Source organism: Artemia sp. Qi Xiang Cuo, chromosome 3, assembly GCF_049724085.1.
Source record: "Artemia sp. Qi Xiang Cuo chromosome 3, ASM4972408v1, whole genome shotgun sequence".
Lineage (NCBI taxonomy): Eukaryota > Metazoa > Arthropoda > Branchiopoda > Anostraca > Artemiidae > Artemia > Artemia sp. Qi Xiang Cuo.
In genome coordinates, this window is record NC_142796.1 from 31489287 (window position 1) to 31514237 (window position 24951).

At 37.6% G+C, this 24951-nt stretch overlaps 1 protein-coding gene across 1 annotated transcript in view; it reads right to left on the minus strand.

Annotated features, from left to right (window-relative positions):
• LOC148954007 (parathyroid hormone/parathyroid hormone-related peptide receptor-like) overlaps positions 1 to 24951 on the minus strand; it is a 405761-nt gene that overhangs the window by 177794 nt on the left and 203016 nt on the right. Inside the window, exon 6 of the mRNA XM_089086079.1 lies at positions 6747 to 6985. Coding sequence (XP_088942205.1) covers positions 6747 to 6985 — 239 coding nt within the window. The remainder of the gene's footprint in view (positions 1 to 6746; positions 6986 to 24951) is intronic.

Below are 24951 nucleotides of genomic sequence, written 5' to 3' on the forward strand. Positions count from 1 at the left end.
GTGTGTGTGTGTGTTGTGTGTGTGTGTGTGTGTGTGTGTGTGTGTGTGTGTGTGTGTGTGTGTGTGTGTGTGTGTGTGTGTGTGTGTGTGTGTGTGTGTGTGTGTGTGTGTGTGTGTGTGTGTGTGTGTGTGTGTGTGTGTGTGTGTGTGTGTGTGTGTGTGTGTGTGTGTGTGTGTGTGTGTGTGTGTGTGTGTGTGTGTGTGTGTGTGTGTGTGTGTGTGTGTGTGTGTGTGTGTGTGTGTGTGTGTGTGTGTGTGTGTGTGTGTGTGTGTGTGTGTGTGTGTGTGTGTGTGTGTGTGTGTGTGTGTGTGTGTGTGTGTGTGTGTGTGTGTGTGTGTGTGTGTGTGTGTGTGTGTGTGTGTGTGTGTGTGTGTGTGTGTGTGTGTGTGTGTGTGTGTGTGTGTGTGTGTGTGTGTGTGTGTGTGTGTGTGTGTGTGTGTGTGTGTGTGTGTGTGTGTGTGTGTGTGTGTGTGTGTGTGTGTGTGTGTGTGTGTGTGTGTGTGTGTGTGTGTGTGTGTGTGTGTGTGTGTGTGTGTGTGTGTGTGTGTGTGTGTGTGTGTGTGTGTGTGTGTGTGTGTGTGTGTGTGTGTGTGTGTGTGTGTGTGTGTGTGTGTGTGTGTGTGTGTGTGTGTGTGTGTGTGTGTGTGTGTGTGTGTGTGTGTGTGTGTGTGTGTGTGTGTGTGTGTGTGTGTGTGTGTGTGTGTGTGTGTGTGTGTGTGTGTGTGTGTGTGTGTGTGTGTGTGTGTGTGTGTGTGTGTGTGTGTGTGTGTGTGTGTGTGTGTGTGTGTGTGTGTGTGTGTGTGTGTGTGTGTGTGTGTGTGTGTGTGTGTGTGTGTGTGTGTGTGTGTGTGTGTGTGTGTGTGTGTGTGTGTGTGTGTGTGTGTGTGTGTGTGTGTGTGTGTGTGTGTGTGTGTGTGTGTGTGTGTGTGTGTGTGTGTGTGTGTGTGTGTGTGTGTGTGTGTGTGTGTGTGTGTGTGTGTGTGTGTGTGTGTGTGTGTGTGTGTGTGTGTGTGTGTGTGTGTGTGTGTGTGTGTGTGTGTGTGTGTGTGTGTGTGTGTGTGTGTGTGTGTGTGTGTGTGTGTGTGTGTGTGTGTGTGTGTGTGTGTGTGTGTGTGTGTGTGTGTGTGTGTGTGTGTGTGTGTGTGTGTGTGTGTGTGTGTGTGTGTGTGTGTGTGTGTGTGTGTGTGTGTGTGTGTGTGTGTGTGTGTGTGTGTGTGTGTGTGTGTGTGTGTGTGTGTGTGTGTGTGTGTGTGTGTGTGTGTGTGTGTGTGTGTGTGTGTGTGTGTGTGTGTGTGTGTGTGTGTGTGTGTGTGTGTGTGTGTGTGTGTGTGTGTGTGTGTGTGTGTGTGTGTGTGTGTGTGTGAATTTCATTTCTTATATGCAATAGTGTTAATTGTTTTTATTTCTCTATAGTTCTTTTTTTTGTGTGTGTTTATTTAATTTATTGTGTTTAATATTTAATTTTTTTTATAGTGATAAATTTTCGCTTTTTGGCCTATTGAATAAAAGATCTGTAGTAGATCTCAGTGCCCATGGTTTAGTTTTAGAAGAATTACTTTGCTACTATGAGTATATTTCATAAAATTAAAACTAACTAGTTTTTCATTCTCCCATGAACACCAATATATTGAGGTTTTGTAAAGGCCTATAATGTCTCGTCTGCAGAGTAAATTTTAACCAAGTATAGCCTGGTTATAATTTATTTATAATATTGCAAATTTCAGCAGCCATTTCTAGACTCCGTGATCAGTCTTCTTAATAAGGAGCATTAGCGTTCTTTATCATTTTCTATATTTTATGGGATATTTTCTTAGTTTGAAACCAAGTTATTTTGAACATCTTTTCTGCGACATTATCTTTTGTCACAAAAATACTGATATCTTAGTGGAACTCTGTTATCCAGGCAACAATAAATATTTTCGGTTCCGATACACTCCTTAAAATTATTGACGGAGAAAGGTATGACTAATTATATTTTTGCTTCGGTAAACACACTGGTCATTATCTGGCCTTTTCCCTTTCATATCTGGAGCTGTGGTTTTCACAATGCCTTACAATGCATCTCAAAGCGTAGCATGTTTGTCTCGTAGTTCTCTAACAATCCACATTGTTGTAATTTTGTAATTCGGCAACAATATTAGGCTATCCTTTTATTGCTACTCAATGCAGATATTGATACTATGTTGAAGTTGACTTAGGAAAAATCAGACGCTAAGGGCTATTAGGGGTTCAATTTGCAAAACAAAACTATGGTTGGGCTGAACTGAACCATGAAAAAAGACAAAAAACCGACTTCCAAGACTGACAGAAAACCGTAGGCTACATGTTTTGATAAACGATGCCAGATTCTCTTTTAAATACTGATAAAGAGCAGGCATAAATACCTTAAGCACACCACAGGATTTAGACGGGCCCACATAATGTATTTGAGGGATAAAAATACTCATAAGAAATACACTTCAAAATATTAGAAGCTATGAAAAACATCTTAACCCTAGAAAGGTAAGCTTCCCAAAGGTTACGTAGATGGTAAGCTTTTGTAAAAATTACTACTTGAAGAAACATTGATTTCTAAAACTCATCATTTAAGTATATTTTAAAAATTAAGTGGGAATTATAAAAGTCAGATCTCCAAAAAAACGTTTTAAACAGCACAAAAGATTGGTGTCATTTCTTGAAATCACATGGTATGCATGACTTCATATGGTGTTTACCGCAGAACGGCTTTTTGCAAAGGTTGTAATTCGGCAACTTCACGGTGGGCAAAGGCTAAAAGTCGTTTTTTCCCCTTCCACAGACGTCATTAAACATATTTCACCTTCCACCTCCATCGTTTGACTGATCAAGCCTGATCGAGTGCTGCTAAGTTGGGGTTTCTAAACGAGTGGCCATATACGGCTGGGCCAACTCTTTGAACTGAACATTCCCGAAAGCCTGTCGTGAATATGGTTTTCCGCCAGATTTGGAGATAGTGAAGCAGTAGATGACATAACTGTTATTGCACTCAATGTTGATCAGCCCATAAAACATACACATGGGTCACCTATTGATCATCCAAGCGGCTGACATTGAACTGCACAGTTTGTCAAATGTTTCAATACCACCTTTGGTACCAATAAAGTATTCAATGATCACAGGGTTTTGCTTTAGATAGATGATATTCTCATGGCAAGTTGACAGAAGCAGGGCCATTTTCGATGGCCTAACAAGATAAGAGACTAGAGTCAGCTCCTCATCGAAGTAGAACATTAAGGCTCCTGTATTTCTCCCTTTGCTCTTCCGGAATATCCCTCATGTTCTTTCTTACAGTCACGACTGTCGTCAGTCAATACGCTTTTTTCACTAGTTCTGCTGCAAATGGAATCAATGTAAACCTGTTGTCAAGCGTGACATTTCAATTTGTTTCCCATATAGGAGAACAAATAGGCTAAAGCAGGAAATAGCCGAATTCAGCATTTTCATATTCTATAACTGACGAAATTAGCCACGAAGCTTGTAAACAGCATTAGAAAACTGATCTCACCATACAGTACGAAGAAGCTTAGTAATTGCACAGTTTTGATAAAAAAAATCCCTTTTCCTGAAACAGGTGAAAAAGTTGTGTAGATAGTAAGCTTTCGTAAATTTTACTACTCACCCTTAAGATCTCCTCAACCAGTTCAGATAATAAAATTTTGGTGACGGCACAAGGATTGGCTAATCATAATATTAGCATATACAGGAGATGGGTTCGCGCAATGCATCCGTTTCCATGGTAAACAGAAAAACATGTTTTGTTGTTGTAAAATATATGAATACTTACCCTTCTAGGGTTAAAATGTAAATATTCAATGAGGTTCGGGCATAAATCCCTTCCCTCCACATTTAAACCTGTAGGAAACTTTTTTTTTCGATTACTCAAATGACAAACTACACTAATTTCATTACATTGCTGAATAAACGGGATTTCATTTAGATACAATTTTGCCAGGTAGAATTAAAGGTAGAGGTAGAGTTAATTGTCAGGTAGAGTTAATAAAACATTTTTTCTACCAATCATTTTTGTCTCTAATGTCATTATAGTTGATATTAAAGCCAGATTTATTAATTGACCAAGTAAGCTTTTGGACCCATGGTTCATTGGTGTGTTGCAGTCTATTCAAGCTTTGAAGGGGTTGCCCCCTCTTCAATATCTTGCTCTTCATGCTATAGTGTTCAGCACTTTTAAAAAGCTTACTATTCTCATTGAACGGCCCTTGTGTTTCAGGAGTTGTTCATCAATGAATGGAACAAACAATCTAACTTTAGCATAAAGAGCAAGGTATTCAGGAGGGGGACAGCCCCTTTACATACAGAATAATTTTTGTTTGTTTTGAGCTTTAATGCTGCTCCTTATTTTCAGTTGAAAAAACTTGTTTCTTATTATTAAATTTCTGATCGTTTTTCAAATACTGCCCTAAAATCTGGCTCACCTTGCACGAAAAAGTCCCTCCTCTCACGAGAAAATCTTCCGTGGAAAGTTTCTCCCACGTAAAATACACCCTCCCTACTTAAAATTCCCTCTGGACAATTTCTTCCCCGCTGAAAGTGCCCTCCCCCGTAAACTTTCTTGTGAAAGACTCGGCCTGAAAAATTATTTTTAGTATACTTTAATTTGAAAAAGTTATTAATTTCAAATCGTTTTACTCATCACTCCAGAAACCCCCTTCCGTGGAAATTTTTTCCCGAAAATCCAAACCCGCTCAAAATCTCCCCGGAACATCTCCACATACAAAACTGAGTTGGCAAAGAGGAAGTAAGACAAATAAAATAAATTTCGTATAGGAATTCTGTCAACCCCCAAGTGTAAAATATCTCCTGGAAAATTCGCCCCAGTAAATTTCCCTCCCCACGGAAAGTTATCCCCATGAAACCCCACCTAAAAGACGAAATCACCCCCCCACCCCCCATAAAAAATGTGCGTATACTCTCCAACAACAAATACTATACGCAAATAATGGACAGATTTCATAACTTACAGTCCTTTCCCCACGGGCTGTTGGGGTCATGTTACCCCTATAGGTATAATTATTGGATTTTACAACTATGCCATAAAAAATGGCTATCTCAAAATTTTGATAGGACGACATTGGGGAAAAAATGGGTATGAGAGGGTGGCTAGTTGCCCTCCCATCTTTTTGGACACTTAAAAAGGACACTGGAACTTTCAATCTGGAATCATTTAACCTAGAAAGTTTAAATCGAAATTCATTTAACTTAGAATCTTTCATTCTAGGACTATTAGCTCGATATGGCCCTGGGGAAAATAAAAACAAACGAAAAACAAATAAACACACATCCATGATGTTTCTTCGGGCAAAAATGCAAAATTTTGAAACTATATACTTTTGTATATAGGAACTTGAAACATCTACAGTAGAGTTCTCTGCTACGCTAAATCTGATGGTGGGATTTTCATTGAAATTCCTTGACTGTTAAGGGGGTGTTTTCCCCTTTTTCAAAAATTAGACAAATTTCCTGAGGCTCATACATTTTGATCAGCAACACTTAACTTCCTGAATCTTATATATTTGAAACCAGCTTAATAAGCAGATTCTTTTGATGCATCTATCAATATCGAAATTCTGCTTTTTAGAGTTTCGGTTACTATTGAGCTGAGTAGCTCCTTGCCTTCAGTTCGTTACCACAAACTGTTTTATGAAGTTTAGCTCTTCCCATTGAGGATTAAATATGCCACGTGGAATATCAATTATCTTCAGTTTAGGCATGTATGCAAGGTCTGATTTTGGGATAGAAAAGACAAAAAAATAAAGTTATTCATTTTAAACATTTTGCAAATTATCTAATACAAAACCCAAGAGGGAGACCGGACTGCTGGAGGCGGTATTCCCTGTTGGTATGTGAAACAAGTTACACCTTGTTCAAAAATTCTTTATTACAGTGCTTCTCTCCAAATAACTTTATTTGACAAAAAAGTGTGAATAACGTAAAATACATTAAGCATGAGAACCTGGAGGTTCTTTAGTCTCAAAACATGATCAAAAGAAAATAAATCACATTTTACAACTATTTAGATCATATTTTCTGCATAGAGAAATTATATTGAACCAATTTTTGTCAATGCAGCTGCTATAAAATACGTATTATAACCATTATGCGTACTAGGTACAGACACGTGTGAGAGATTTATTTTAGAGAGCTGTCATGTGGAAAGAGGGCGGTGTCTGAAACAACAAAAGAAATATAGGCTAATTTTAACGGAAAATAAAGGATATCCTAGAAAATCGTAGCAGCTTTTAGATGTTTATCAGGTATGAACGCTTGAAGTTTTGAAGCAGAAGGGCAACACTTGGGGGGACATAAATCTGATTAGGGAGAATTGCAAGAAATTCGAGAGTTTGTGAGGGGTAGAAGGGGGGGATTCAAAGGCCCAACTTGTTCAGCTGCCCATCCAGACCTGTTGCCATAGAAGTTGTTCAAATTTTCAGGTTTCATACATATACGTTCTTACAATAAGGTTAATTTTAAGGTAAAAGATGCTGCAACGTACCTAACAATCTGTACTAGTGGTGCTGATCTCTTGTCACTTTTATTTTGAAAAAATCAAGCCCGTGGATAGCTTGCAAGTTATAAACATTGGATAGCTAAGAACTGGATTCTACATAGAGACCTCATGGTCATCTACAGGAATATTATCATTTTGGCTTAAAATTTCAAAATAAAATTTTAAAAAAATGAATCAATGGATAGCAATGTAGCTACTTACGCTTTTATGTCGATAAGATCTCCCATTTCGCCAACTCGAGTTATTCTGAATATAGCATATGCAATAATAAAAGGGAAAGGCGCAGTCCATCCTAATAAATAAAACCACCGTATTAGTTGCTTATCGTCAATGAATGTGACAACCAGAATTGTATGCAGGTAGAATCCTTCGAATAACATCCACAGATGATTGGAAAGAAGAAAATAATGCGTCAGTACGTGCCATATTTGGCACCAAATCTAAAAGAAGGAAAATGAGTTCTATAACTGAAACTGCTCTGTTGGGAAACAATTGTATAAACCAAGACTAGTCCAATCAAAGGTGAATAAAATATGAAGTCAACCTAATTTAAACGAAACTGTACCCATTAAAATTAACCACACTAAACTTAACCCAGCCAAAACCAACCAACACAAAACTAAATACTGACAAATTTCAAACCAGCGAAACTCAACCAATGAAAAATTCAGCTCAGCCATACTCAACCCAGGTAAAATCAACCGAAGTGAAAATCGGTTGCCGGATTATTCTTCATGTGACAACTCTCCGTAAGACAACATGCCATTATACATATTTACACTATAAAAAAATCGTCAGTGTGGATAGAAGAGGGGGAGGAGATGTTCAGTGGATACTGCTTTCAAGGAGTGTTTTCTAAAGGTGCTTGATAATTAAGAAGTTTTCTATACTGATGCTGACGACGATGTCAACAACGTTTAAGACAGCGTAAGAAACTACAAAGGTAAAAATGAGAATGGTTTTGGTGACAATAAACATATTAGTGACTAGAACAATAATTTAGGAATAGTACCTGGACATTTTCCATGTCCAAACAACTCTCTTTCGACCATAGGAATACGAGCTATGTTGTCAAATAATTGTCTATTTCACACCATTGTTGGGCGTGAAAAAGACGCAATTTTGCTTTCGGGACATTTCTTTTTCTGTTGTTCAGCTCCATACGTATTTTTTACCCATTCAGTCACCACCAGTTTTTTTTAAATAGCATACTTTACCATTATTAGCATTATTAGTATCAAGGAAACACTTTAGGAAACCAGACAAATGTGTATTTGCAATGAATCGCAAAGCGTGATTTCTTATGGCGTTTACAATATTTATACTTTTTTGGGGGGGGGGGTTTAAGGAGGAGAAAGGTACCTAGGTTAGGATAAATATTTAATATATGCTATGCTTTACCCCCCTCCCCGCCTCTTAACTATTATATTTCATCCTATTTTATTTTATTTCATTAGTATTAACCAAACTTGACTTTTTTAGTGGGTAAGATATAAAGTATAAGTACCTTTTTTATTGGGTTTTAGACCAGGGCACTTCTTATCGATTCAATTGTTGTAGAAACTCTGAAAAGGGCTCATTCGATTTGAAATTGAAAAGGCTAGTGCCCCTTTTAATGTTCGAAAGTGAATGGAGGGCAACTAACCCCCCTCCCAAGCCCACCATTTCCCCCAACATATCCAATCAAAATTTTGCGATAGCCATTTTGTTCAACGTAGTTGAAAGTTCCGGAAATTATTTCTTTGTAAGTTATGCCCTGGGGGCATACAAGGTTTATATAGAAAGGGTGATCGTAAAAACTTCAGAGGGGGCTCATTGGAATGTTAATCAGAAGTTCTAGTGCCCTTTTTAAGATTCAGAGGGATGGGAGGGTAGCTACCCCTCCCCCCAAAAAACACGTCGTAATGTCCCGAAATGCATCCAACTGAAATTTTAAGATAGCAATTTTATTTGAAATAGTCCAATAATCATTAAAAAAGGCTTTTGGGGTTAAAACAAACCCCATAGCCTGGGGGCAAGGGTTGGAAATTAAGCCCAGGGGCATTTAAGGTTTGTATGAAAGGGATGGTTACATAAACTTTAGAGGAGTCTCATTCGGTAGAAAATTAGAAGTTATAGTTCCCTTTTAAGAGTCAAAAGATGTAGAGGATAACTATCCCCCCTCCCCTCCCCTCCGGTTACCCTTCTTTTCACCAAACGCATCTGAGTGAAGTTGTTAGATAGCCATTCTGTTGAAAATAGTCCTAAGAATATATACCAATGCCTCTAAGGTTAGCCCAAACCCCCAGAGCCCTGGGGCAAGGGCTGTAACTTTTGCCTGGGGGCATATAAGGTTTTATGGAACGGCTGTTTGCATAAACTTCAGCTGAGGCTCATTTGATTTAAAATCGGAAATTATAGTGCCCTTTTTAAGAGTCAAAAGTGATTTGAGAGCAACCTCCCCCACCCCGCCATGCCCATCATATCCCAACACATCCAATCAAAATAGCAATTTTGTTCAGCGTAGTTGAAGGGTCCGGATATTATGTCTCTGAGGATGACAACCACCCCACAACGCTCAGGGTAAGGGTTGTAAGTTATGCCCTTGGGGCATATAAGGTTTTTATAGAATGGGTCTTCATATATACGTCAGAGGCGTCTCATTCGATAGGTAATCGGAATTTTGAATGCCCTTTTGAAGAGTCAAAGTGATGAGATGGTAGCTACCCCCCCCCCCCCCAAGTTGTCTTTTTCCGAAATGCAGACAATAAAAATTTTGAGATAGCTATTTTATTCAAAATAGTCCAAAGGTCGTATAACAAGACTTTTGGAGTTGTTACAAACCACCAAAGCCTGGGGGCAGGGGTGGGAAGTTATGCCCTGGGGGCATTTAGGGTTTTTATGGAAGGGATGGCTGTATAAGCTTTAGAGGTGGCTCATTTGTTTTTAAATCGGAAGTTCTAGTTCCCGTTTAGGAGTCAAAAGTGGTGGAGGTCAACTAGCCCCCCTAATTAACCCTCGTTCATGAAACACATCTGATTGAAATTGTGAGATATCCATTCTAAAACAAAATAGTCCAAAGAACAGATAACAATGTATCCATGGTTTACATAACCCCCAGAGCCCTGAGGAAAGGACTGAAAGTCATACCCTGGAGACATATAAGAATTCAATGGAAAGGGTTGTCACATAAACTTCAGATGAAGCTCATTTGATTTGAAATTGTAAGTTATAGTGCCCTTTTTAAGAGTCGAAAGTGATTTGGGATCAACCAGCCTCCCTCCCCTCACATCCATCATTTCCCAAAAACAAACATCCAAACAAAGTTTTGAGACACTTTTTTTCGGCATTGTTGAAAGGTTCAGCAAGTATGTGTTTGGGGATGTCAACCCCTCAACCCCGAGGCCTCAGGGAAAGGGTAGTAAGTTCGACAATTTGTTCGTTGTTTATCTATAGTATATGTTATTGAAAAGAGGTATGCATGTTTAACTACTACTTTCCCAAAATACGAAGGGTATTAAGGTGAGTCTTTTAAAGAATGTTTAACTAAATCAAAACATGTTATGTGAATATGGGTTGCCAAAAAGGCGTAACTCAGGATTAACGGAGTATATTAATTTGGAACTTTCGGAAAATGGTAAAGCAAATGATCAATTGATCAAAAAGCCAATATTTGCACGCTACTACTACTGCAACTACCGATGCTTCTACTGCTATGACAACTACTACTACCACTACAAACCAGCAATATTTTTGGAACGGCTTACCCCGCCAAGGTGAAACTTCTGGGACATAATGAAAGAAGTGTTGAACTCATGAAAAGCCAAGATGTACATGCTACTACCGCTATTAATACTGCTGCTATTACTGTTACTACTACTACTAATGCAGCACTAGTACTTCAACTACTTCTCCTACTACCACCGCAACAACTCTGGTACTAGTACTACTAAGACTAAGTCTATGAAGGTAAAACTTGATAGAATATTGATGGCAAATTCAAACTAACAAAAGACACTACGTGCACTTAGATTGTCAAAAGAGCGTATCTTAAGAATTGATTTGTGTATTAAGTTGGAGCATCGGGTGTTGAAGGGGACGGTAAGAAAAAACTAAAGATGATATGTGCATGCTGCTACTAATGCTACTACTTCCACTACAGCTATTGCTACTACACAAACAAAGGATATTAAGGTGAAGCTTCCAAGGAGTATTTAGGTAGATGTTGAACTAAATCAAAATGAACCATGATCATGTAGATTGTCAAAAGGGTGACAAAGCAATATCACAACAACGGCTTATATTATTAAATTAGACCTTCCAGGGTAAGTTGTGAAGGATTTTGAACTAGCCAGAAGACACTATGTGTGTACTTTTAATACTACTTCTACGGTTACTGTTACTAATGTCACTAAGGACAATAATTTGAAACTTTTTGGGAAAGTTAAGGAGGAGTTTCAATTAGACAAAAAAGCTATGTGCATGGCTGTATGAAATGGGCATATAAACAATATCATAGGCAGCACTGCTCTATCATAACTACTAATATCATTGAAGTTTTGAGGATCTAATTTGATTAGAATTTAAAAGTTCTAGTTCCCTTTTTTAGAGACGAAAGTGATTGGAGGGCAGTCATCTTTCCAATCCAGTTTCCATGAAAAGGACTAGGCTATGTCAATATAAAACGAACAGAAATTAATTTTTAAAAAACTTTTTCCACAAAATAAGTTTTTCAAGGAAAAGTAAAGAACTCTATTTAACCAAAAATGAGCAAAAATAAAATAAAATAATCTACCAAGCGTAAAACTACCACAAATCAGCATCAATAAATAAATGAAACCCGAAACGAATAGAAATTGTAATAAATAACTGAGACAAACTAAAAACTAGCAGAAATTAACATAATTCGGGTTCACAACCCCTATGCCTTCTTAAGGCCCGAACATAATCTGCAGTTTACTGAAAAAAACTTTAATGTTTTCACGTTTATAACTTTAAGAAATCCAAAAATTATTAAGATTTTAAAGAATAAATATTAGCATATGTATATTAAGATGGTAATACACATTCATTTGTATTTTTTTCAGTAAAGTGAAAATTCTTTTTTGGCCTTGAGAAGGCATAGGGGTTGTGAGCCCTAATCATGTTAATTTTTGCCAGTTTTTTAGTTTGACTCGGTTATTTTTTGTAATTTCTGTTCATTTTATTTTACATTTATTTATTGATGCTGATTTGTGGTAGTTTTACGCTTGGTAGATTATTTCATTCTTTTTTTGCTCATTTTTGGTTGAATGCAGTTCTTTACTTTTCCTTGAAAAACTTATTTTGTCGGAATTTTTTTAAAAATTAATTATGGAAATAGGAGGGCTTGTCTGATGGTGGATGTGTGTTTGGCTCGAAACTTTCAGGAGTTTGTTTTACTAGGATCAAAAGTTTTGTTGTTTGAGGGAGATTAGTTTGAAGGCCATGAGCCAAAAAAGTTTTATTCCTTTTTATCCTTGATCGGTTTGAAACTTATAGCCATAAGTCTTTCAGTCAAGAGGGACCTAAAGCAAAAAAAAAAAAAAAAAAAATGGGGCACGGTAACCCTCTAAAAATGTATTTACGATTTTTCTATGAATTTAATTATTTACTGATTTAAAATTGCCCCCGCCCCTCTGAAAGGGGAGAGGGCAATCTAGAATTTTCTCAAACCGCTTGCTACTTTCATTCTTAAGTCTTGGAGCTTCGAGGACCCAAATTTAGAGTAAATAATATATCAAAAATGTTTGCTCCCCCTCCCAAAAAACAGGGCCCGAGAAATGACTAAATGAGGGCCTTAAAACTCTTTTTCCTCGCCCAATTTTTTTTGGAAGCGGTGACTAGAAAAAATTTAGAGGGGGCCTTAAAATTCTTTTTCCTCGTCCACTTTGTTTGGAAGGGGTGACCACAGAAAATTTTGAGGGGGGCTGTATTCGATTACAAATTGAAAGCTATCAGTCCCTTTTTTTGCCACCCAAAGTGATTGAGGGGTGAATAGCTTCCTTCCGGTGCCCTTTTCTTTTATCTGCTCCTCCGTCACCTCCATGATATTGGATCGGAACTACCAGATAAAGTTTTGTTCATAAGGATCGAAGGGTCTAAAATGAAGGCCTCCAGGATCGACATCACCCCCACAACCCCATGTGTAGTGGCTCAAAATTGAATAAATTATACATTCATCCCTGGTAGGTTTTAGAAGAAAAGGTGGCCATGTTTTCTTTGTTGTCCGATCAGCTAGGAGCTCTTAGGGATCGTTCGCTAGGCCAAAATTATTCCCAGAACCACCCAAGGATCAAGGAGGCACACTTGTGCCTCTATAAAGAGGCGACCCACCACAATCTTAAGCGATTTCAGGTCCTAGAGGTCTCAGAGAGATGGCGGTAATTGCATTTTGTAGCCCAAACTCAAACTAAGAAACTTGCAAAATTTCATCCTCCTCCGACTTTATCTTCATGGGGTAAACTGGGCCGGAAGTTTCAACCCTCCCACCACAGCCCCCCTTTAACGTTGTCCGATTGGGCTGAAGTTTAGAGGTTAAGCTTTCTTAGGGCTCGGGAGCTTATCCTCGAAATTTCAACTCAATCCAATCACTCCTTCCCTGTTTTCAAAAAAACAAATATAGCCACTTAAAATTCATCATCATCATTTCTTTTTTTTCTTATCCACGCCTACAGGCCACAGTTGGCAACTGGTCCGGGTGAATTAGGACTCATTCGAAGCAGAATTCAGCCTGTTAGGGCCTTTTGATATTTTCAGACCGAAAAAATTATCCCCCGAATTTACATTTACGAAAAACCTCGTTTTCCTATAATAGCCCATGTTAATTTTTCCCACCACGACCCCCCTTTAGCGTTGTTTGATCGGGCTGAAATTTAGAGGATAAGCTTTCCTGGGGCCTGGGAGCTTATCCTCGAAATTTCAGCTCAATCTGATCACTCCTTCCCGGTTTTCCAAAAACCAAATATCAAGTTTTGTGGGAATTTGCTTTGTGAAAATAGATTCCATTTACTAAAAAATAATTTCAATTGTGTCTCATTAGTCCAGCGCTTGATACTTCAGACTGTCAGGCGGAAAACCCGGGTTCGATTCACCGTCAGAGCAAATTTTTTATATACTGAATTTAAACTTTAAAAAGAAACTCAGTTTCTTTTTTAAATTATTTGAAAAAAACTACGTTTTCTAAAGAGTTAAAGAGGCTGAGTTACAAGGTCGAACCTTAAAACGTACAGGGATTAGAAGGCACAGTTGGGGGCTAACAGCTAACAGTTAGCCAAGCAATAATAAGTAATAAACTGTACAAAAACGTGCAGAAATTATTTGAAAAAAACTACGTTTTCTAAAGAGTTAAAGAGGCTGAGTTACAAGGTCGAACCTTAAAACGTACAGGGATTAGGAGGCACAGTTGGGGGGCTGCCGCTCCCCAAAACCCCCGCTTTCGCAGCCTTTAAATAAAAAAAGTTTTTTTTAACTGAAAGTAAGGAACGACATTAAATCTTAACACGAACAGAAATTATTCCGCATATGAAAGGGCTGTGCCCTCCTCAACGCCTCGCTCTTTACGCTAAAGTTTTTATTGTTTAAAAAAAAGAGTTGTGAGAAAGTCAAACTTTAGCGTAAAGAGCGAGGCGTTGAGGAGGGCACAGCCCCTTTCATATACGGAATAATTTCTGTTCGTTTTAAGTTTTAATGTCGCTCCTTACTTTCAGTTTAAAAAAAACTTTTTTTCTATTTGAAGGCTACGAAAGCGGGGGGTTTGGGGAGCGGCAGCCCCCCAACTGTTCCTCCTAACCCCTGTACGTTTTAAGGTTTGACCTTGTAACTCAGCCTCTTTAACTCTTTAGAAAACGTAGTTTTTTTCAAATAATATACTCTTGAAACGACATGTGTGCCTGAGCAGATGGGAAGCAGCCATTTGCGCCTATGGTTTTTAAGTTATCTTCAATATCTTGGAATTATCTCTGGGGATCGAGATAAACTACTTACGGAGTGTTGGGAAGGTGAATTGGACAGCAAATTCTAAATTGGGTAAATGGTAGAGGTGAACTTAGTGACGCTGCGTGCATCCAGGTCATTATATTAGTAAGTTTGCAAAATCTCAGGAACAGTTTGAGGGAAGAAGTCAAGATTTTCAGGTACTCTTTCATAACAAAAAAAAGGGGAAGGCTGGTTAATGGAAACTTGAAATGTCGCGTTGGGGGAAGAGGCTACACAATTTTTGTCTCTGTTACATGGACAAATATTTGCACCATAAGCTCTTAAGCTGCAATAATCTATGCACAACTGATTACCAAGGTTAATCAAAAGACACTATGTTGTAGGAGGTTATCAAAATGGCGTATCTGCAATATTTCTGGAATTGCTTAGGATAACAAGTTGAAACTTTCAGAGGCTTTTAGGGGGTTAAGGGGACCTCAATTTCGTACTTGATGCAGGGACCGGAGATTGGGGTGGGTAAAAGATTTTTAATTTATTCCACATGAGATTAAACTCTATAGCTTCGGCAATAGAAGAGATAAATAATTATTACAATAGGGTCGACACAGAAAGAGTACCAACATCATTGCAAGAAAATTCACGAATACAATATCAATCAAGAACTTAAATATAGAAAATGAAGTAAAACAAGGAGAAAGAGCGAAAGAAGAGACAGAGAAAAGAAAGGGCTCAATAAGACGATGGTAATATTGACATTTCACGCCCTTCATGTCATAACATAGAAAGTTGATATAAGAATAAGAGACTTAGGATATTCAAAACAAACTTTTGAACATATTGAAGAAGTATTAATCATAGGACACCGTATATAGATAGGAGGGAGTTCGATGAATCTTCCAGTTCGTAAACAGATTTTGTAGGATATCATTTTTACGGGAGCCGGAAACACAGGTACCTTGTCAATCAGTGTCTTAAGGAATACCAAAAGGACCAGATATCAAAAATAGTCTTAGGACAGGGCCTGGTTAGTCTCCAATGACTTTCGACTTATAAAAAGACTAGAACTCACAATTTCTGATCGAATGAGCGTCCTCTGAAGTTTCTTAAACCATGGGGATGTTGGTGATGAAGAACGGGCAGCTGCCCTCGTGTACTATACATATTCTGCTCGTTTTGGGGTTTAATGCTACTCATTGCTTTTATAATAACAGCGTAGACCAGAAATATTCCGAAAAAGCAAGAAGGATTAAATATCAATTTCTACCTCCAAGACCCTCCACCCTTTCCTTAGAACTAATTCTGTTTTTACCTAAAAGCTCAATGACAGGATTTGTAAGCTCAATGTTTTGGCCTTAATAGGAACCCTTTGAAGTATCTGGCTCCATCACAACCTACAAAACAATCAGAGAACCCTACTGTAAAGGTTTAAAGCTTTCATCTACACGTGTCTGGGGTTGCGTATTTTTTTACCAAAGAAAGATCATTGATGTCTGATCACTTTTTAAATATCAAAAAGGACCAGATACCAAAAATGGTTCTAGTGTAGGGGCTGTTTGGTCTCTAATCACTTTCGACTTAAAAAAAGGAATAGAACTCTCAATTTCTGATCGAATGAACATCCTTCGAAGTTTCTACGATCAAGAGGGGGGGGGTTGATATGAGGAAGGGACGGTTCTTCTCTTGTGCAAAATAAATTCTTCCCATTTTGGGGTTCAATATTACTCTTTAATTCATAATAACAGCATAGACCAGAAATATTTCCGGAAATCAAGAGGGATTACATGTAAATTATTACCTTCCCCCCTCACCCCAACCTTGGAACACATTATGTATTATCAGAAGGCTCAATGAGAGTTAGAATATTTTGGCATTAAAATGCACCCTTTGAGGCATGTGCCTTCCTCCCTAACTAGGAAAGAGTCAAAGAGCCATATTGTAGAGGTTTCAAGCTCTCAACTACATACATTTGGAATTTTTTTTTTACCTATATATGGTCATGGATAAAAACAACAACAAGTGAAACAACAGGGAGTTTACCCAAGACAGTGAAATTTTTTAAGGCCTTAAAAATATCTCGGCTCTGTATCCAAGAGCCGTTCTCACTAAACAGCTTATATATAATTAATTTAGCTTACAATAAAATGAGATCTTTATAACTGAAATTAAAAACTAAAACAGTCCCAATTTTGTTGTTTTATGGTGAAAAGGTAGTGTGGCCTACTTAAAGATCCGATTACTTAAAGATCCCGAATGCGTGTTGTTTGTTGTTGTTTTTTTTTTTCCCAGGGTTGATTGTATCGAACCAAGAGTCCTAGAAGATCGGGGAAGGCTCATTTGAACAAGAAGTAAAAGTTTAAGTGTCTTCTTAAGTGACCAAGTAGAATGAAGGGCAATTAGCCCTTTTTCCCAGAAGAAATCCGAATGAAATTCACAGATAGTCATTTGGTTCATTATAATTGAAAGGTAGATACAGAGAGTGTCTTTTAATTTAGCTCAATATATCCTACAATATTCCCGAAATTTCACCTAAATACCCTTTGTCTTTTTGGACATACCCAGGATCAAACATTCCTTCCTTTCTCAATGATAAATCCTGCATGTTAGGAATGAACAAAGAGAACAAAGATTTTGATCAGAATAAGGGGGAGCACCTAAAAGGGTAAGAGGAGGGAGGCTGTTGTCTTTCGTTCCTTTTTCAACTTCCCTCTCGACATAATTTGAAAATTCCAACTTAATTTGCTTACCCATTCCTTAGATATTAGTATTGTACCCTTTTAATAACCCTCACGCATAGACTGTGTTTTGATTGTATTTGACATCCCCTTCGACATTTTCTGAAAAGATTTACCTTTATACTCCTGGTCTTTTTGGAGACTCAGGATAAAATATGTTCCATTTTCCCAATAATCAACCTTACATGTAAAAAATAGGCAACTTATATTATGTACAATACCGGTCTCAAGGGCTCTGGGGGGTCATCCCTGGAAGCATAGTTATTTGAATTTTCTACTATTTTGAACAAAATGGCTATTCCAAAATTATGATCAGATGACATTGGGGAGATTGCAGGTAAAAAAGGTAAAGGAAGAGGACTGGTTACCCTCCCACCCTTTTCAAACATTCTCCCCAACATACACGTTTAAACTTGATACCCTCAGCCATTCTGGAGATATTGCATATATACCTTTTTGAAAAACTAGATGCAAATAGTATCTTACGATCTTACTAGTCCTTTTGCCTGTTTTAAACAAAATCACCTCAAAATTTTGATCAGTGTTGAGGGGAAGCGAAATCTAAAAAGAACAAGGGGGCCTTGTAGCCCTACAATCACATTTCAATATCCCCTTCAACATACCCTGTAAGTTTCAACTTAATATAATCAGTCGTTCCTTAGATATTGCTGATATGTCCTTTTGATAACTAGCATGCACATATTATGTTTAGATAATGTTCAGCATTCCTCTTTGGATGCACCCTGGATTAAAACTTTCCCCTTTTCCTAATGATAATCCTGCGTCACGGCGCAGTGATCGTATGGCATCCCTGGAGCCACAGTAATTATACCTTTTAACTAGTTTGAACAAAATGATAGTTACAAAATTTCGAATTTTTTTAGGAGAGGGGGCGCAAGGAGGGGGAACGGCTGGTTACCCCCTAATCTCATTTCAACATCCTCTTAACATACCTCAAAATTTCAACCTAAGCCGCTCCTTAGACATTGCTGATATTCCCTTTTCACAACAAGCAAGGACAAAGTATGTTTTGATTCTGTTCGGTAGTAGAATGCATTTTGGGGAGACGTATAGCCACTACTCTTTTCTTCCTTATTGGTTTACTATAATGAAAAAGGTTTAACGGTGATTCCATGTTCCTTTCTGTGCTATTTGCATGGTTTACGTTCATTGGCACCTTTCCAGGGCATGTACTTATGGATTTGCTCAGTTTATGTTCCTTCCTGTGCTATTTGCTTGGTTTATGTCCCTTGGCACGTTTCCAGAGCATGTAGTTATGGATTTGCTTGGTTTATGTTCCTTCCTATGCTATTCTAAAGGTTTATATTCCTTCCTATGCTATTCTAAGGGTTTATGTTCCTCCCCTTGATTTACTCCTCTCTCTCTCTATCCCACTCAATTTGTTGTTGTTGGTAGCTCAGTTTCATTGTGGCAGTGAGAGTGTCAACACATGAAAAAATGTTCCATACATGTCCGCTATGCATGTACACACTGGACAGCTGGTCATCATGTGATAATTGTACAATGATTGATGAGTATGATGAAAAGTGCAGATTATGCAACCAATGTAAATTGCATAGAGGATATGCTGTACAAATTAAAGGTTGTAATTCCTGCTTGAAGAGGTGTGTGACTCTCATCCTGGAGGGCACCTATGCTCTAATTACCACTATGATAAATGTAATCAATGGGAGAATACATATCCTGGTATGATTGGAAAGAGTCCTAAACATGATTTGAGTTCATTGCTAAAAGATTGGTATCGTGGTGGCTTTAGATTGTTCTGGGAGGAGGAGCCGGTTCAGTGATTCCACTGTTGGAACAACAAAAGAATTTGGTTTCTACGTCATCGTTGTGAAGACAATGGCTACTATGATTATAAGCCCACTGATTTTTATTTGGCTGTGATGGAATGTGATTCGCCACTTGAGGACACTGTTTGTGACATTGTTTCAAATAATCAAATTGAAACATGTGAATTCTACAGAATGAATGAGAATAATATCATTGACTATACAAAGAGATATGACAAGAGTGAAGTTGCACTTTATTGTAGAAAATGCGACCCTGATATTGCAGCACATCAGGATCAGTATACTGTGAATTCAGATAATCTACCTACATTAGTTGTTATCGATAAATACATATACCTAGTAGAAGATGAAATCTAAAGAGTAGAAAAAGTCATTTTTATTATGTACATACATTATTTTTTATTAATAAACAATTTCACATACATTTTTAGAACTTTTTATTCGTAGGGCACTAAAATCAATACTAAACACGCTTGTAAGTATATTTTCCACTAGAAAGTTGTTCAATCGAGGTAATTCAACGTAAATGTTGAGAAACTGTTTGTAAGTGTAGCAACGACATCTGAATATGAAAAAGAGTAGTGTATGAAAGCCACATGTCTTAGTCGTTAAATCCTGTACTCTTCGTTGATTTTGAATAATAGTTTTCCCACTGCTTTCAGTAAAGTTGCTGATATATGGAGTGTAGAATTTATACGATAGGCCGAGAGGATCAAAAAATTCAATATTCTTCGCTGTCTGAAAGATGCATAGCCAATAGCCTGTCTTCAAAGTCAATGGACTGCTATTAACAATGATTAGGGTATTGTTAACACTTGGAATTTTTCAATGAAGTCCGATGGTATGCAATAGGACTTGTATTGGGACATGTATGGATCCATATTAAATACGTTAATTATTTGGTTTGTGTTCATGGTGCTAGGTCTAGTAGAACACTGCCTTCGGGTGTGATTTCCCAAGAGGTTTCAAATTGACTCAATGATATTAGCGTGATGCTCTCAGTCAAAGCATCAGCAAATGTACACTCTAAACGAAAATTCCCTGTTTGTACTATGCTCATATCCTGGGTCCCCGACAAGTCAAAAACAATTACACCATGATTTTTTGAAAACATTGAATCGGTTATTCAATTTTCAAATAATTGGGAGTCATGATCTAGGGATTGCACGGTCAACTCGTACAGAGTTCTATAGGATTTTTTGTGAAATGATAGAGTGTACAGTGGAATACCATTCACTTTGAACACAAGGCTAGATAGACCGAAAAAATTAAAATCATGGGGGGATTAAGTCCAGGATCCGACGGCACTGCCACTCTTCACAAAGGCCAAAGCCAATTTTGATTTGATTTCTCCATTGATAAATGATGAATCGGTATAGCTACGAGAGCCGGTGGCAATGTGACGTTGATTGGTGATTGTATGGGGGACAAGAGGTTTAATGTTGTTGCCATTGGCTCTTAGCTTTTCCAGAGCCAATGCAACAGAGCTCATAACCTGTTGTTTTCGGACGTGGAGAATTGCCGATGTGATAATGACATTTGCATCGGGTGCTACAGGAAGTGTTTTTCTCAAAATGAAATTCGATGGGGCTAGTTGCAACTTTATGTCAATCTTGACAATGGGAGGTAACCATTGGGATATATTGAATATCTTATTATTTAATTTTCCAACTAAATGATACTCCTGGCTCACTGAAGTAGTCAACTCACCGTCAGTATCAACACCTGATCAATATTCATAATCCAATGATTGTCCTCTCAACTCCTTATAAGCCTTTAGTGTCACCATCATAAATTGTATGTAGCTTGCATAGTTGGATAAATTATTGCTAGTGCTCACCAAAGTTCCATTAATAAATACATTAATTTGTTTGAACAGGTTGTGCAGAATACAGTTTTCGTAGGAGAGACCATCGGCAAGAGTTGGAGCTGTATTATCTGACTTTCTTCACCGCAACATTTAAATCAATAAATATTGATGACAAATCAATGAAATAGTCTTCATTGGAAAATATTTGAAAGTGTATATTTTCCGAGAGGGGTTGCTGGGGTTGAAATTGTTCATTGTAGCCATACTTGACACTGACATTAGCATTTTCAGCATTAAACAGATTCAATGAGGAACTGATTGATGGATGCGATTCCTTGTGAGGGAGATAAGTCATCTTAAGAGAAGAAATCCTTCTTTGATCTAACAATCTTTTTCTTTTTCTTCTTCTGCTTATTGGTCTTCGTTATTTTATTTTTCAAAGTTCTTGATGATGTCCTTTACTTCTCAACTGGGTAAAAACTGATGAGTAAATTACCCGCATTTATTCTTTTTAAGCCCTTCCCATTTTGCTGAGATTTTAATTCGTAACCAATGGCTCTTGCTGAAGATCTAATATTCTTCTTAGCTCTCTCCATGATTCTCTTACATGATTCTCAGTCCTGTAGTGTTGAGGCAGCAAAATTTGATGCAGCAGGTAGAAGATATTTTCTGTCAAGGGGTTGTGCAGAACAAAATAGCCTAGCGAACCAGCTACCAAGACCAAAGCCAGACATTGTAGTACGCCCCTTGTAGTAGTCCAATCCATTGCCTATTTGACGTGGACTCAGAGCACCAACATAGCAATCGATATCGGGGCAGACAAATGGAATTCTTCAATTGTTCATTTTAGGTGATGGTGGTGGTGATGCCGACGATGGGTCGAAAATGACATGTAATCACTGCTAAACCTTTTGTTGCTGCAAGAGGATCACCCACTTCACTTCTTAGTGTTAACTGACAGAGTTCCGAATATGAAGTGTTTACAGGAACATACTGAAGATGCTTTATATTATAGTGATGAACAATTTCATGGGTTGTTTTTCGTTCAAGAACACATAAGAGGTGGACATTTGAATTACCAACTCTCGATGTTTCCACAAAAGATGCATAGAGAAATATGCAAGAGTCTGAGGCAAAACCAGGTGGATAATCAGCAAAAATAACTTGATCCATCCCGTAAACAGTGCCAGCGTTTTCCCCATTGATCATATTCTGTTTACAGCTAAGAACGTTTCTCAGATTATAATTGAGAATAATCATTTCAGTGTCAACAGGTGAGGTAAAGTAAATCCTATCGTGCTCCATTGAATAATTAAAATGGAATGTACCATTCCTACGATATGAGATATTTCTATTGATTGTATGACACAAATCTGTCATATTATCATATTCAATATATTTCAATTTGGCATGTGGATATTCGCTAGATTTAAGTGCTTCAACCCATTCATACTCAACAAAGAGTAACCAATCGAATGGTATAACTTTTATGTCATACACACGATCCTTTCTCAGGATGTCATAGGTATTTTTGAGAATACAGTCCACAAGGGCCACTTCATACGCACCGTGAAATTTGATGGCGGGGAAAGGTTTCGTTCAAAAATCACTTGTTTTATTCAAGTCATTGTAGAGAGGATCGGAAACGTTGGACATAAATGTTACATAGAAATCATTGGGCATTGTCAATATCTTCAATACTGATCCAAGAATCAAAATCAGAGTTGTATCCTAGCCACCGAACAAGTAGCTTTTTCCTTCCCCTGTGAGTACGAGTCTTTAATATCTTTTCAATTTGATAGATTTCACTATTATTTTTAACTTTTTATAGTTCATAATCATAAAAGCCACCGAGAATTTCTTCATCTTTGGTATGACGCAAACGATAAGTTATGGGTTTAGTGTTTAGTTTAGGATTTTTGCCACTTTAAAAAGTTCTGTGGACTACAAGTAATTACCCTTTTCAAAAACATTAGTTGTTCTATTAATTCGAACAGTATCACCAACATTAAATTATTTCTTTTTGACAATTGTTTCATTGGAATATTGTTTAAGAAAGGTGTCAATTGTATCATGATCAAAATTATGAACTTCCGTTGGGGTTGAATTGTACAATGATCGATGAGGGCGTTGATTATATATCAACATGATTTTATCTAAATCATGAATAAAAGCAGATGTATTTTCAATGTACATTGAAAGTCGAATAATTCTTATCAATCGTTCTGTCGCTGCAGCCTTTATAGGGCTGCAGGTATGATAGAGCAATGTATTATATTTCGGTATTACTTTTTCAACATGGGGATTAACAAATTCACCACCACGATCTGTTTGAATTTTTTTTATACGAATCCTGTTCGAACAAACTTTCAACGGCCTGAGCAACTTCAAAACCTCTCTTTGCCTGCAATTAAATGGCATATACAAAGCGACTAAAAACACTGATTGCAAGTAGAATATAATTGTACGGTGTATTTTGACGTCTTTGAATCTCATCTAGAGTTAGGAGATCTGCTTGCATTATATGCAATGGGTAAAAGGCTTTAGTTTTTCGATAATGATTAGCACGAAGCATATGATTTCTATGCAGAGTGTGACTTGATTCATTTTGTAGATAGTCTTGTATGCTTTTAGCGTGAACACCAATGACTTTGGAAAGAGTGGTAGGGGAACTTTAACTCCCCACTTCATCAATATTTTCATAAACACCTTTCAGAACTTCAACCATTTTGAATGTAAACGTGTAGTGTAACGTCCGCTACCCTTTTGTATACTGGTGGTTGGTGGTGGTGGTGGTGACGTTGACTTGATACGTCTTCGCTTTTTTCTAGCTATCAGTGGTGTACTGCTCCCCACCATTGTCAAGTTTCCACTAGGTGTATTTTCCAAAATTGATTTAAAATCTTCTTCTTCATTTTCATATTTTAATGGTGTTGTTGATGCATGCTCATTTAATTTTCTTAGAATTTGCCCATTGCTAATAAGACTTTTGTGGAAGTTTAATGTATTTAGAAAGCAGTATAGATGAGCGTCAAATGATAAAAGTCCTTTACGATTTGTCACCATATCATAGATTAAATCAAGTAGATTATAGCTCTTGCCTTGAATTATAATCCCCTTCCCACTGCTATCAACTTGAATATGATCTTGACCACTTTCCATGAGATATGTTATGAGTCGTTTACTTTATTAACGATATGAGTGGGGCATTAGAATTCAAATTTTCGATACAATTGAATCCAATTCCTCTTTCTTTAATTGTGTTCCAGCAGCAGCAGCAGAATACTGAGGAGATGATTCTTTTTTGTGATCAATACCACTGGCCTTCAAACGATAGGGCTTATGCTTGTCCACTCGGCGAAGTGCATCTTGAAGTAAAAGTAGTTTTTTATCATCCTTAATATTCTCGTAGTCAATGAATTTACTCAGATTGTTCTCAAAGTGTTCCACAGGTGAGAAAGCGAGTTCTATTGGAGTCAATTTATAGGGTTTGGCCATTCTCTAGAGAAAACTGTTTACAAGTCCTGAAATTATCGGTAGTAAAAGTGTGAAAAAGCAACCGCCCGCCTGAAGAAGATGTTTCCTTTTAAAATTCTTTCCTTTAACAGTAACAATGGGTTTATTTAAAAAAAAAAATATATACATCATCGATTCCCTGAAGCAATGCTTGTGCGGGAGGACTTTGTTTTTAGAGGCCAATGTACGTACAATGGAACGATGTTGCTTTGCTTGTTGCTTAACTGCTTCTGGCAGTTGAACATTGCCTTCGGTAAAATTTAAACAAAGTTCAGATATTAGATTCCTAAGCGAGGGTTTTAAAGTGCTTAGAACTGAAAATAAATGTCTATTTTCATGTAGTTTCTTCAGTGTCATGATAGCAACTAATAGGTCTTTTTACTGTTCACGGGAGATATACTGTAATTTCATTGTCAAAAATATCTGTGACTACACACAAATCCTCGGGTGTATTTTGATTAAGATCCAATAGGATGTAGCCGTAGGGTGTTTTAGTTGCCTGATTGTATGCTGAGAGCAGAAATTTAGATGCCCCAGGGTATATTAGTTTATTGAGAGTTATTAGCGAGCTAGAAGCACGAACAACTCTTTAGATGATA